The 14,099-nt window shown below is 38.1% G+C and overlaps 3 protein-coding genes and 1 pseudogene across 4 annotated transcripts; 2 read left to right on the forward strand and 2 right to left on the reverse strand.

The window, feature by feature from the left end:
• The first annotated feature begins 1,440 nt into the window (after positions 1 to 1,440).
• LOC149041357 (uncharacterized) lies at positions 1,441 to 3,239 on the forward strand. The gene is made up of 2 exons (XM_089181070.1): positions 1,441 to 2,256; positions 2,550 to 3,239. Exons 1-2 carry the CDS (start codon positions 1,593 to 1,595, stop codon positions 2,960 to 2,962), a joined length of 1,077 nt encoding a protein of 358 aa, XP_089037196.1. The 5' UTR covers positions 1,441 to 1,592; the 3' UTR covers positions 2,963 to 3,239.
• Positions 3,240 to 3,278: 39 nt separating this feature from the next.
• Positions 3,279 to 5,105, reverse strand: LOC149041358 (uncharacterized). Of its 2 annotated transcripts, XM_089181072.1 has the most exons (2): positions 4,925 to 5,105; positions 3,279 to 4,130 (listed from the first exon to the last, which is right to left on the reverse strand). In XM_089181072.1, exon 2 carries the CDS (start codon positions 4,121 to 4,123, stop codon positions 3,485 to 3,487), a length of 639 nt encoding a protein of 212 aa, XP_089037198.1. In that variant the 5' UTR covers positions 4,124 to 4,130; positions 4,925 to 5,105; the 3' UTR covers positions 3,279 to 3,484. The 2 variants fall into 2 exon arrangements, with proteins under 2 accessions (XP_089037198.1, XP_089037197.1); XM_089181071.1 differs by lacking the exon at positions 4,925 to 5,105 and having other exon boundaries at positions 3,279 to 4,896.
• Positions 5,106 to 8,230: 3,125 nt separating this feature from the next.
• Positions 8,231 to 10,796, forward strand: LOC113681807 (beta-1,3-galactosyltransferase 6). The gene is made up of 2 exons (XM_027198926.2): positions 8,231 to 9,079; positions 10,158 to 10,796. The coding sequence occupies exons 1-2, from the start codon at positions 8,364 to 8,366 to the stop codon at positions 10,657 to 10,659; spliced, it is 1,218 nt and encodes a 405-aa protein (XP_027054727.2). The 5' UTR covers positions 8,231 to 8,363; the 3' UTR covers positions 10,660 to 10,796.
• A 1,192-nt stretch (positions 10,797 to 11,988) lies between these two features.
• LOC149041359 (uncharacterized) lies at positions 11,989 to 13,927 on the reverse strand (annotated as a pseudogene).
• Positions 13,928 to 14,099: the final 172 nt, after the last annotated feature.

Raw genomic sequence — 14,099 nt, forward strand, 5'->3', positions numbered from 1 at the left:
TTACAAAAGACAGTCCTGAAATTTCAAGGCAGCTCCTTTAGCATCTTGGATAATTTCTAACTGCAACCTTCATTGACAACCCTGCATTAAACAATTATTCCACAGTTAAGTCTGCAACCCCTCCTGAAATACTCCAGGATACCAAAAAAACAACAACAAGCAAACAAACATTAGTGAAGTGAGCAAACAACCACATGCGTGACTTTCACGTAATATAAAATTCGTGATTGCAGCATTCCCACGTGCGTAAAGTGCTTGTAACTTACGGGAAACACACGCATGTTACACCAAAAAAACCCGCGTGTAGTACAAGAGGCCGATTACTCGCAATTTCTCGTGGTTTTGAATTTCCCTTTTGTTTTTCAGAACACCCATATACCTGTACTTTTTTACACCGATGCGATAGAAATTAATTGGAAAAACATTCCTTGAAATAGGAAGTCGTCCTGTATTTTCAGCGAAAAAGATCGTCAAGTGATCAAAACAACACCGGCCAGATTATAGTCACGTGCTCGGCAACGACTTGTGGAAAGCGATCATCTTTCATTCTTACCATCAAAACAGTCACGCTTGCATAGAAGAATAACAAAACGAAATGATTACAACGGAAAGACCCAAATTGGCGTAGAAAGAAATAATGCTGCAAATTACCATTTTTTTTAATGTCATGTGTACATGTTTCCGTGGGAATTTCTGTGTCAACAGCTTGCTGTCACTCACAAACTCTTCGTGATTCTCGCTGGTCCTCGTTATGTTCAGCGCATGGACGATTCGAAGGCGCTTCAAATTTGGTTTTTAAGTTGATCATAGCACTAATCTGAAACATTTGAAGTCCATTTCAACATAGTAAATGTCGAAACAGGCGTGTAAAGACAATAAATATCGCAACGATCAGTGCAATCATAATAGCGCCACGAATTTGGACTTACTTCTTCGGAAGGATAGATCTCGAGTTCGAAGTCGACTAATTACGACTAATTACGAAGAGTCCACGCTAATTTGCATATCGCAGAGCGCCCACAAGAACTCGTTTCTACGCTATCGTGTATCCACGAGTTAAAAAGTAGTAGCAGAAATTTTTTCAATTTTTTTTCAATGACTGTTACGAAAATATTTACTGCTCCAAGTATTTCCAGTATTGCCGTATAAACAAATAAATAGCCTAAGCCACCAAGAGGTAATTTATTTGTTGAAGACGATTACCAAACGTTCAAAAACACGCCAAAAAGCTTCCAGGGAGGGAAGGAAAGGCATATTGCTTGATAAAAGGAAAAGTTAATACCCCAGATCCCTCCTGTGAATCTGTATTTGTTCAAATAATTCCCACACAAAAATTACTATTCAGACTGTTGATTCCAGGCCTAATATCACCCCTGTAGTACAGTTGACTCACAGTGAGCGACAGGTTTGCTTCCGCTCAAAAAACCCCTTCCAAACACTAGAGAACTTAAGCAACGGAAGTTTTCGGGGCGACGGCGACTGGAGTGGCAGAGGGAAGCTGGGACCGATGTAGCCGTCGCCTCCCGCCAAATTCAACTGTTTAAGCGGCAAGTTCATTCAGACGGCGACGGAGTGGCTTTCCAAAGAAAAAAATGACTTCTTTTAAAGAAACGAGAGAATTAACACTGCTGTGTTATGCTGAAAATTTACTTTCCGATGATGAATTTCTCGTTTTATGGGAAAACAATCAGTCAAGCAACCCAGATTTTCCTTGGGACAGTTATGGTCCGTTCGACCTCGAAAACATAGATGAAGCCGAATGCAAAGCAGAATTTCGCGTAGAGAAAAGAGATCTTCCTACACTAAGAGAAGTACTCGGGATTCCACCCACTTTCAAATGCCCACAGAGGACTATATGCGATGGAATGGAAGGGCTGTGTATGCTACTAAAACGGTTAGCTTATCCTTGTCGTTACAGCGATATGATCGCGCGTTTTGGAAGACCTGTTCCTGAACTGTGCATGATCACGAACCGAGTCATGGATTTTATCTATGATGCACATGGCCACCGAATCACTCAGTGGAATGACACTATACTGAATCCCAGATTGCTTGAACAATATGCCACTGTCATCACAGAAAAAGGAGCAGCTCTAGACAACTGTTTTGGCTTTGTTGATGGTACCGTACGACCGATCTCCAAACCAGGAGATATGCAGAGAATCGTTTACAATGGGCACAAGAGAGTACATGCTCTCAAGTTTCAGTCGGTTGCCATACCTAATGGGCTCATTGCCAATATGTTTGGCCCTGTGGGTAAGTGCCATTGAACAATATTACTTTAATACTGTTTGCAAAAATAGGGGTAGCATTGATTTGAATAACCCGATGCAGTTTTTAAAGGACATGGCTAAAATTTAATGAAAAGTCATTTGCCTATATATGGCAGTATATAAAAAGTACTGCTTGATCTTAGAAGTTTGGAGCAAATGTAAGAACAAAAGATCACTACTATCACTTCTGTTGCTGTATATTAAAATTAGGAAGCTATAGGTTGAATTATATAGTAAGTACCTTAAGTTTATTACTTTTTTTTTTCTTTACTTTAGAGGGTAGGAGGCATGATGCAGGGATGTTGCATGATTCTGGGCTACTTCACAACCTGGAAGCCTATGCCTACTCAGCAACAGGGCTACCGATGTGTTTGTATGGCGACCCTGCTTACCCCCTAAGAGTCCATCTTCAGGGGCCATTCCGGAACCCCCACCTTACTCCCTTGATGGAAGCATACAATAGTTCAATGAGTTCAGTAAGGGTGTCTGTAGAGTGGTTATTTGGAGATATCATAGAATATTTCAAGTTCATGGATTTTAAAAAGAATCTCAAGATAGGAATGAGCAGTATTGGAAAGATGTACATTGTTTGTGCACTTCTGCAAAATGCTTTGAGTTGCTTGTATGGCAACAATACTGCAACATTTTTTGACCTTGAGCCTCCCACCCTGCAAGACTATTTTGCATAGCTGATGTGTTGAAGAAAAGAGAACTTTATCTTCTTATGAAATTTTATAATTTGAAACAGTTATGGAATGCAATAACTTGGACATTACCTTTTGAAATCTGAGGAGCAGCCCCTCCCAATCAGCTGATTTTAAAAAAAATGCATAGAAACCTATCATGGTCAAGGGTTGTTGGGTGTAGCAGAGTTTGTGAGGCACAAAATTTCAGACATTTGTTATAAACATATATTCAACATGTACAGTCCAACAATTTTAACCAATAAATTAACAACAAAATGTTTAAGCCTTATTTGTCTTTTTTCGTACCAGCTTCTGCATGAATGAGAAGCCACCAAAGTTTCCAAGAGGCATTTATCATAATAAGCAAATTCAAATGATTATACCATGAAAATATAAACATTTCTTTCATAAATGCCATTGTCCTATGAAAGTTAATGAACATAAATTCAAATCTCTCTCTGCAAAGTGCCATTCAAAAAGACACCATTGGCTAACAACAACAAATTAAGTTACAGTAATTAACAGTTAATTCCTCTCTTTAGGCAACATTTTTTCCATGAGGGTGAGCAATGCTTGATTCATCTGCTGTTGTTGCTTTAATATCAACAGTGTTTGGCTTTGTTGATCTTTCCTTAACTGTAGCTCTTCCTCTCTCAGAGAATGTTCTAACTTTGCTTTTTCTCTGAGAAATTCTACTGCATCACTGCCACTTCTCCTTTTTTTCTTTTTGGCTCCTTCCTCTCCATCCTCTCCACCTCTTTTTCTGGTGTTTCCAAACCGTTCCATAGCCTTAATCCGCATTTCTTCTGCTGCCTTTTTATCAGCTTCAGCTTTCTTCTTTCCTTCTTTATCACTGTCAATAGCAGCATCTTCTTTTCCAATAAGATCTTCAATGATCTCATCAAGTTCTCCAACCTCAGCATCTATTCCAGTTGCTTGGATTTCTTCTGACATCCTTCTTTTATACTTTGTGCGTAACAGTGTCCAACGATCGCGACATGACCGTTTTGCAACTTTAAACTTTGGGTAATCCATTGCATTTAAATTACCAGCAATAGAATCCCATAATTGACCCCTTTCTGGAGTGCCCTTCTTGTACTGAAAAAGATCACTGATTGTCATTTCACCCAGAAGAGCCTTGTCATGCTGCTTTGTCCATTCCATCACTGTTCTAGGTAACATTAAGACAAAAAAAGATTGTTTTGTTTATTTGTGATTGATAGCTGCACATGCAACAGAGAACAGAAACAGGCTAATTTAAAATTCTGGTGCAATTGTCTGGTTGTCCATGAGACATACAAATTTTACCTTACAACAATTATTGTAAAAGTTCTAACACTAGACATGAAAAGCTATTTTTCAGTTGAACGAGGACAAGAATAAACCCATAGCAACCATTTATGGCTAGATCATTTGCATATTTTTGTGTTATAAGAATTAAAATTCAGCATTCCTGCATGCGTAATTAGCAATGAATTTTAGAAACTACAGCATCTCAGAATTTCGTTAGATTGAAAAATCTTTCAAACTTTTGAATGGAGAAAGTTCCAACAGATGCAGTAATATCGAATTCTTAATTCTTAATTTGACACAAATTAGCTGTTTATTACGCATGCATGAATACTGAATTTCGAAATCTGACTAACGAAAGCTAGAACGTTTATATAAATAATCGATCCATTCATGGAGTCTTGGGCTGGTTCGACCGTAAAAAAAAAACATTTGTCATAAAAAGACAATTCAATATCCAGCTGTGTACTTTGGAAAGCTCCCTCAAATCATAAATGTCCGTTTAAAGAAAAGTTCAGTTTATTGGAGGCACTGATTTCTCAAGAAAATATAACTCGCTTTCCAAAGGTTTTTAAAAATGAACTTTTCACTTAATTGTATTAAAATAACATTCTCGTGAAATTAGCGAGACCAAGCAGTTGTAACATGTTTACATGTTTATACTCAGAGCTAAACCTTTCAGTATTAGTAGAGAAGTGAACTATCGCAATTCGCTGTAAACTACTGTTTTCCCGCTGAAAATAAATAGAAATGGTCAAAGAAATGAGTTCAAAGTACACCCTGGCTGAATATTTTTGTACAAATCTACAGACAGATTCAATTGTTATTCTCACTTACGATTTTGTACTTGTTGAGTTGGCCATTATATGCGTTTAGCTAGAAAGAAGAGTAACTCACAAGTTACGACGAATTTAAGGCAAAAAAGAACAGTTAAATCGAGCTAAAAAGTCACCTGTATATTAACAATGAAATCAAAAGTAAGATTTCGAAAAATAGCATTTGTTAGAGGTCACAAAAATGACCAAAACAGAAAGCTAACACTCACGTTTTCACCACGACGGCAAACACCCGCTCTTCACGTCGCCGACGTCCCTGCGACGGCTGGGAAGTTGGCTAAATCATGCGCAGTAATGCACGGGTCATGATTTAACTTCCGGTCTAAGTCGCCGTCGCCCCGAAAACGTTCATTGCTTAAGTTCCCTACTTTGTCAATGAAATCCCACACAAGTACGCATTGCGGACCTATTTTTGATTAAGACATTAGAATGCGTAATGATGGCGGTGACTAATCATTCTTCTTTAAATAAATCGGAGATTTACTTCCTTGAGGAAAACCTTGAAAATTGTTCTGTTGAAAACCAGTACTTCTTGGGTTATTTCGACGGGATAAGAGACAAGTTCGAGGATATGCTCGAGAGGTTTCTTTTTATTAGTTCCACATGCTTTGAAAAGAAGGCCTTGAACTCAAAGGAATTAAATCACAAGAGGTTTTCGAAAAATGGTGAGCAGTTTCTTTTATTTTTAGCTAATTTTTTTGCCTTTATCAATTCGGTGTGAGCCTTGTAGAGACTTGATCTTTTACCGCAATTTTTAAAAACTTATGCAATGCACCAAATATTCAAAAGTATTTCATATGTAGGAAAGCCCTTGGAAAACGCTCTAAGTGCGTAATCTAGTATACCTAAATACTTTTTGAAATTATTTATTTGCAGCTTCTCCCGTCTTTGAACACAATGATGGTAATGTACCGATCCAATTTTTTTGGAAAACAGTGTTGACAAATTGTTCGTATTACTTAAGTAAAAAACATTGAACTTTTCTCAATGGACTAAACGCTGCAAGGAGAATCTCTCTCATAATTTACTTTGTAAGAGACGACATTACCGTCTAAAATTCAAACGTTACTGTTAGGGTTATTAGCGCATTGATAACCTCGTAAATAGCTCAAACATACTGAAAACATTTTTATTAGTTTTTGTCATGTTTGTATATCTTTATCTGTGAGCCACATGTCAGTAAACAAAAACAGAGAAGTATAGTTTGATGGCTTGTTTTCATGAATCTAGGATTTTGGGAATCGCTATAAACTACGCGAGCACGCATTTAATATATTTCTTCTTCTCCTAATGATTGATACTGGAAGAAAATGGTAACGGTGTCTATTTTATGTGCCCGTTATGACAAAAAATTTGTACTTGCATTTAGCTTACAAGTAAAATCCCATGAAAATTGTTTAAAAGAAATATATCTCAGTGGTTATTTTATGACAACCACAAAATACTTAAAAAAAATTAAGAAACTGCCGCAGAACCTCAAAGCTCCTTTGTTCATAACGATCTTGAACAATTCTTTTTTGAATTTTTAGTGGACAACAAGTGCCGGAAGCTTACATGACTTATTTTAAATTTAACCGCTGTACTATAAGCTTGTGTGTTCGACCCTTGACGAACGCCTTCGATATACCATCACCCTGCAATCGATAGCTCTGCCGCGAACAGATCACTGAGTGGTTCCGCGTTCTCAATTTGCAGCGGAGATTGCAAATAAAGATATACACGCATTTATGCCTCTGGTCTTTTTATTTAAAAAAAGTTTAGCTGTTGTTTAACAAAACCGCGTCCTAAACATTCCTAAATTTAGTTGAACCTTTAATCTGACATTTACTTTGTAAACAGCGTCAAGAGGGCCGAAAACTAACGATGGAAGGACATTTATTTCATGACATAAACGCTCTTATATTTAGCCGAGAAAGCCTGAGTACCAGGCGTAAAACAGCGGGCCCTAAGGGTCGAATAAGTGCTATATACAAGGAATAAAAAAACTCGGAAAAAAAATTTGAATCATGGTTTTCGACATTGTCATGCAAAAAACTTCCGATCACTTAGCACAGAATATTTAAAGCACAGGATGTCTCTTTGCGCGCTTCTGCTTAACTGAAAGGCAGTAAATTGTCGGCTCACTTAAGCACGCCTAGAAAAATTGAACTTATCGAAGAGGAAATGGAGAGATCGACTGAGAAGAAGGTTACTCGTTGACGCCTTGGGTTTTGTCAGTTCTCCTCAAGCTTAGTTCATAGATAGTCTCTACGATAAGAGTCTGAGGTCCGCATGTAGCCTTACCTCGATCTCAGTTATTTTCTGGAAAAAGGTAATAAGATGGCGGATCGCTTGGAGTGAAATTCTGTCGCTGAAAACTACGGAGAATAAGAAGGAAAAGCGCATTTATTGAGCAAAGATTCGCGGTGTGAACTTGCGACGAAACAGACTACTATTTTCGTCTTAAACAACAAATTACTTCAAGGGAACCGACAAACCTCAGCCAACGCCCAGATATTCACTACCACTCTCATTGTTATCTCTTGTCTAGGCTGAAACGTGCTTAACCGGCATTTTTTCTCTCATCGTGCTCTTTCCATTTTTGTATTCAACATGATCATTTATTAAGACCAACGCCGCCGAGTACAAGTATTTCCCTAAACGTACGAGCTAGAGGAATTAACTGATGCGAATTCATGCCTCCCTGAATTCCCCTTAGAAGACAGAGTTCTCCACCAGTGGATTTTGCTCAGTTTTTCGGTGTCTTCGCACCAGTCCCCCAAAATATCGTTACCAAACGTATTACAGGTTGTGGTTGAGTTGTGGCAATTACGCTTGAAGAACTTTACCATAAATAACAGGAGTTCTTTTTCATTCTATTAAATACCGGATACTGCATTGACTTTGAGTTTTCCCAGACCGAGTCATACGAAACAGACAGACTGTGGCGCTTATTATCATTATTGAAATACAAATGCAATTTTCTTAATTGGTTTTTACTTCGAGATAAAGCCCTGAAGAAAAACCATAAACAGGTAAAGATTTACTTCGTGTTCAAGACAGGTAAAGGCACCCGCTAATGTGGACTAAGCCGTGTCTGTGATGAATAAAATCCCTGTTTAAAACATCCCAAACATTTGGCTTTTTGATATGTTCACTAAATGGAACACCTTGCAAGGCGCTGTTGGATATCATTGTAACTCGGACTAAGTGATGGTCGGAGACTATTAGAAAAAAATTTCTGAAAATGAAAGATACTTCATCTTAAAACGACCGGGCACGTGTGGTACTCCACAACCATGCGTTGGCGAAGAAATATTTTTATTTTCCTCGTATCATGCCTTCAGATTTTCCTTTTTGCAAGTGTTTTTTATCTTTTTAGGAATTGCTTCAAAAAATCTGACTTAACGACTAAAGGAGTAGTAACAGAAATTGGTCAAAGGGAAACGGACCGAGTCGGTCCTTCATTCAAAATGGTGCAAGCAGCATACGACAAGATGTCCTCGTTAGTTCACTTTCCGACGCAAAAGCAGACATTACACCTAAGTGGAAGTATTGACAAGAACGAAACGGGTACGTTTTTAAGAGTGGAGGCGGATAATACTTTAAGGGAAGAGAATGAAATTTATCTTATGAGGAGGAAACACAAAAAGACAAGATTAAAACTCATCGTAGCCATTCTCAGCGCACCGATACGATTTGATCGACGGGAAGGGATACGACGAACTTGGATGAACCAATGTTCATCGGAAGAAGTCGTATGTCGTTTCTTTACCGATAGCTTATTCGACATGGAACCGAACGTGCGAAGTGTTCTTGTCAACGAAAGCAACCAATACGGCGATCTGGAATTTATGCCAATTCCCAAGGGATATAACTTCGGACTTCGGCTGTTATGGTTGATGGAATGGTCTGCGGAAAGATATGAGTTTGACTTCTTCTTGAGAATGGACGATGATTACTTCGTCTGCTTAAAAAGACTGTTGTTCGAGATCCCCTTCAGGCCTCAGAAAAGGTAAGAACATACTTACACCTAGACTGACTTGCTATGCAATACGAGGATTTTCGGTGTAACTTAGACTCCCACCTAGTTTAGTAGTTAAAATAGGTTCTTGTTTACTTGTTCACAGCTGTTACATTATTATATGAGAGTACAGTGCTTTTCTCCCGGTATGTTAGCAAACCATAGAGTTAATGATTTTGTAACAGCATACGTTATCTTGTGAATGAACCGTAAACGATTGAATCATTTCATGTACGTTTATCTCGTAAACGATTCTGAATTCCCCTTGGCAAGAAAGTCAAGTAACTTGTCATAGTTTTAAAAACTATTTTCCTCGAAAAAGCCATCACTTGAATCCTCAAATTTTAGGAGATGATTTGCGTTGAAGGTGTTATGAAACTGGTTTTAAATAAATCAAAATTTCTATAAACGGAGCATATGAAGTGGAGAAAATAATCCAAAATTTCTACATCAAACAGGAACAGGTACCAGCCAATTTCCTAGGTTGTGTTTACTCTTTCCGTTGATCTCTTGAGCTTTTGATCGCAGAACGGGTACTTGATAGATTTGTTTTGACAATATAAAACTAATAAAATTAGAGAGATGAAAAAATATTAAGCTCTCATCTACTTCAAGAGACTAAGAGTGAGAACAAGAACTGGGTCATTTCATATCCTCTTACACTAAGCCGTAAGCGCTCTTACGACTCAAACTAACCAGACTCAAACTCATTGGCCCCAGTCGTCTTCAAAACGTGTGCGGCGCTCAAGTCTGGAAGAAAGGCTCCCATGCTGACCGGGTCGTTTAATTGCGCCTTTGAAGACGACAGGGAGCGAGTTAGTGATTAGCCGCAATAATCTGGCGCTGTCGAAAAGCTCCCAAAAGAGGGTTCAAGTGTTTCTCAGAGCACACAAAATCACACGAAAAGGGCCCCGAAAAGTTCTTAGGTCTTTTGAGAACCGCGTAGACCTCTTTTCCTTTGCTTAGCACTTACAAGTTTTTACTGTGATTTCCAATGTGCGTTTTTTATACAACAATCCCTTCATAATGAAGGTTGTAGCCAATCATGTTTTTTTTCCCATACTTTTAGACTATATTGGGGTTATGTTCACTGTGAAGTGGAAGGACTGGTACGAATAGACGAGGGTTTCCTCCTATTATCAGAAGACTTGGTATTGGAGTTTACGCGCAAGAGAAATAAGTTGCTTTGTCATCCGTTCGGTGATCAAACAGTCGCGATATGGATGAATGATGTTAAAAATGTTATTTTCTTTCACGATCCTCGAATATTTCACGACGTATCCGCGAAAGTTCCCGAGTTCAAGTCTTTTGATAAAATGTGTTTGAAGTACATCAGTCTGCATGGATCTTATTTGCACGAAATGTTGCTCTATTGGGAGACCTCTTCAAAAGAAAACCATTCTACTTTTTGGGTCCCTTCCATTCAGCCAATCAGTAACCTATGTCCGTTAACCACGCGTTTTGATTGGCGGGCCATGGGAGGCCCTCCTTATGGTTATGAACCAAAACCGTGCGTGCTGAAACCTCTCTGGGACATTGGAAGCATGCATCGAGGAAGGAACATGATGTAAGGACCCTTCATCCCAAAGAAATCGAAGAACAAGACTAATGTGGACAATATTGATCAAATCATAATAAACGCAGAAAACCATACACAATTTGATTCGGCTTAAACAGGTCCACTTTGTATTGACCAATCTACGGTTAGCGCTTGCGGTTTAGTTTTTCTGACGCCTTATTGATTGCTTTTTGAAAAGAAAAGCATACTCTTCCCTAAATGTCTGTTGTAGCCAGTCTCAGAATTTATCGAGATAAAGTTAAATCAATCATAAAAGAGTTAATGTCTAATTAGGAAAACCAAATTAATGGCCTGTACTTTCATAGTGACTTTTAACAGCTAAATTACGCGAACGGCAAACATCAAGATATCGCGTGACATACTTCTTGATGCGTGATTTGAAGTTTGCAGTCCACGTGTGAACATCAGAAATGCTCTTTTGCGGTAAGTGATTTACGACTAAGTTTTTCTCACACTTTGAGACTCAAAACTCATGTTCTATGCTCTTATTTAATTCCTGTATTACCTGAAATACCGTCTAGACACACAAGTTTAATTGGACACTTAGAGAGTAGACAGATTATAATAGTTTGATTTGGTGTGTGTAAAAGCGTTCTGAAATTCTTACAAACATGGCGTTTGGAAACCTTTGCATGTCCTTCTATTGACAGATTTATTGACTAAATTTACACTTTCTTTGAAAGATGGCTCCTTTTCGATTTGCCTTTTATTTAGCATTCGATGTCGTTAACGTTTGCTAGATTCAAGCGACAACGTCGTTACCGTTATTCAGGAAAAGCTGTACACATCGTCAAAACAGCGAGAAGAACCCAATTAATTATGGAACCAATGTCTAGTGGAGGGTAATAAAGAAATGCAAAGTGCAAGCATACGGCAAACTGTAAATTGCAAGCCATAGTCTGCCGTCCGCGATTGTTTTCTATCTCAATCTTTAAGTCTCTTATTTATTTACTTCGTGAAAAGTGTATGGAAACATGCAAAAGAAAGGCAAGTTTTCTACATTCGATTTCCACGGTGGTGTCTTTTTATAATGATAAATTTTGCAAAATAAAATTATTTTTTACATAGTCAGTATTTTTGAAAGAATATCATGACTTCTGGTATGCACTTGAAGTGTTTGCTAATCTATTTCTAGTAGTAGTAAAATATTTCTATACGATTGTTTTAAAATCACTGTATTTGCAGTCATAACTGTAGCTATTTTTAAATTAAAGTAACACATATCATTCGCCGGAAAAAAAATCAATCAGGATCTAAATTACATGACCCACCCTAAGGTATAGACATGCTCACCCCACTTAGCGCTCTGAACAACCCTACCTTATTCATACTGACTAGTCTCTAATTTTTTAATCATAAGTTCAAAATAAAATGTTTCCAACTTGTTCTTCATGGCTCTTAAAATTTCATTGTCTGATCTTATTCTTTCTAAGTAATGGTCATTTTTGCACCAAACAGATAAATGAACCCATTTACTATCTGAGGGAAGCAAGGGCCCATTCTCTTGGTAGTGATAACTGTGAGATTTTTTTAGTTTAAGCACACCATTAACTTCTTTTAGGTATGGCAGTTCCACAACAGTCTGACAAAGAGCATTTTATTTCTAGGGTACCCCATGGATTTTCCTCTCTATGATTGTAAACTCAGCAGGAGTCAGGAGAACATGCCATATGCATGTCAGCATAGCTCATGGTTACACTTTCTTCATCCTCAGATCCATATATAATTGCAGCTGTTTGAACTGTTTTCTTCATGAAGTGTTCCACAAGTGACTCAAAATCTTTCTTACAGCAAAAGAAATCCTTGAAATTACTTGCAATCAATATTTGGGCTATAAGCTTGTGCAACATTAAGTTGTCTGCCTGATTGCGTGTCTCTTTTTCTTACAAATTTGCCTGATCAAGAGACAGGTGTAAGCCATCCATGAAGTTCTGCTGTGACATGGTCAGCACAGTGGAATATGCCTGAGTTAAACGAGATAAGATAGATAAAGGAGGATCAGCTGCCTAAATGTTTATGTGCACTTTTGGCCTGTTAGACAGTTTGACTCTCTGTTTATATGAAAGCAGAGACCCTTTTGGGACATCTCCAAACTTACAACTTACTTAACTGACATCTTTACTTATGGGTATGGCAATGTGGAGCTGTATTGATGGAAAGTTCTTGATTGCCGTCCTCAACTTTTCAACAACAGACCAGCCTCCCATCACTTTAGGAATAAGATTATAGAGATTGGAACTAGTTCCGTCTGACCGTTTTGCAGATGTATACGGCATTTTCACTCTTTGAATGGTAAGTTCTTGAAGGTTACCAGGATTCATTCCTTGGGAGGTGTTTGGTACATTCCACGTTTGGGGTTAAACGTTTAGGAAACGGCAGGAAAGACAGTCTTAAGATTGATTTAGACCTAGTGCCTGATAGTAAACCAGAAGACAAAGTAGACTTGCAACATAAAATTTAATAATTATCAAAGACGCCAATCTCATCCTTAACTGTAATTTCCATGGTTCGTCCGTCGTTTTTCCCTTGTGATTTGTACCTTCGTACCTTAACGATGACCTCGTTTTCCTTTCGGAAGATTTTACTGTGAAAATGATTTGTGTACCCTGTTACAAACTTTACAAATGTTAACTTACAGAGATTTTAGTAAAGTCTAAGTTTTTCTGTTACTTACCTCCCACGTCGAATAAATATCCTTTAAGTTAATAACTTGTATCTTAACTCCTTGCACGTGAGTATGGTTAACCGCGTGTCTCGAAGCGGAACAATGAAATATCAATGCGAAAACGACGATGAGTCAAACAAGAAATGGCTACTTACGTAATGAAGAGAAGGCAGAGGCTAGCTTGTTCAGCGAGGTCGTTCAGCGATATTCCGGCGATGAAAAAGTCATCCGCTGACAAGCTCCGCTGACAAAACTCATTTAGTCAGTTTAGGCGGACGACCAGACTGGAGCCATTCGTGTATTTCACCGCAGACAGGAATGGCTCCAACTCATGCGTATGTTAATTTTTTTTTTTCGTTCTGGCTAAATAATTCATACCCTGAGATAAAAACTGAAAGAGCGATTTATTAGGTTCTTCTTAAGTTGAAGTCTACAGTGCTTGTAAATGAAGCCCTCTTTCCTTACTAAAGGGCTATGTAGTTCCTAAGTTTTAAAATAATGCAGCAATCTCACGTTTGGAAAATCACGCAATGTTGCGTGACGCTGCGACCGATGTTTAATTTACTCTGCTGGAGAAATATGGCTTAGCCACCATCGAGGGAGTTTTTTTTTCGTGGAAAACTGATTTTTTAGGTTATTGTTCACATAAAGGACAAATCCATTCATCGGGCTCTTCGTCTGTTTTAAAACTACTGTTCGCACAGCGCTGCTTACTAGTTTAATTTTAAATTTTTTTTTCAAAAACTGTTTAAAAAAATTTTTAAAAA

The sequence above is a fragment of the Pocillopora damicornis genome, chromosome 8, assembly GCF_964200805.1.
Source record: "Pocillopora damicornis chromosome 8, jaPocDami1.2, whole genome shotgun sequence".
Lineage (NCBI taxonomy): Eukaryota > Metazoa > Cnidaria > Anthozoa > Scleractinia > Pocilloporidae > Pocillopora > Pocillopora damicornis.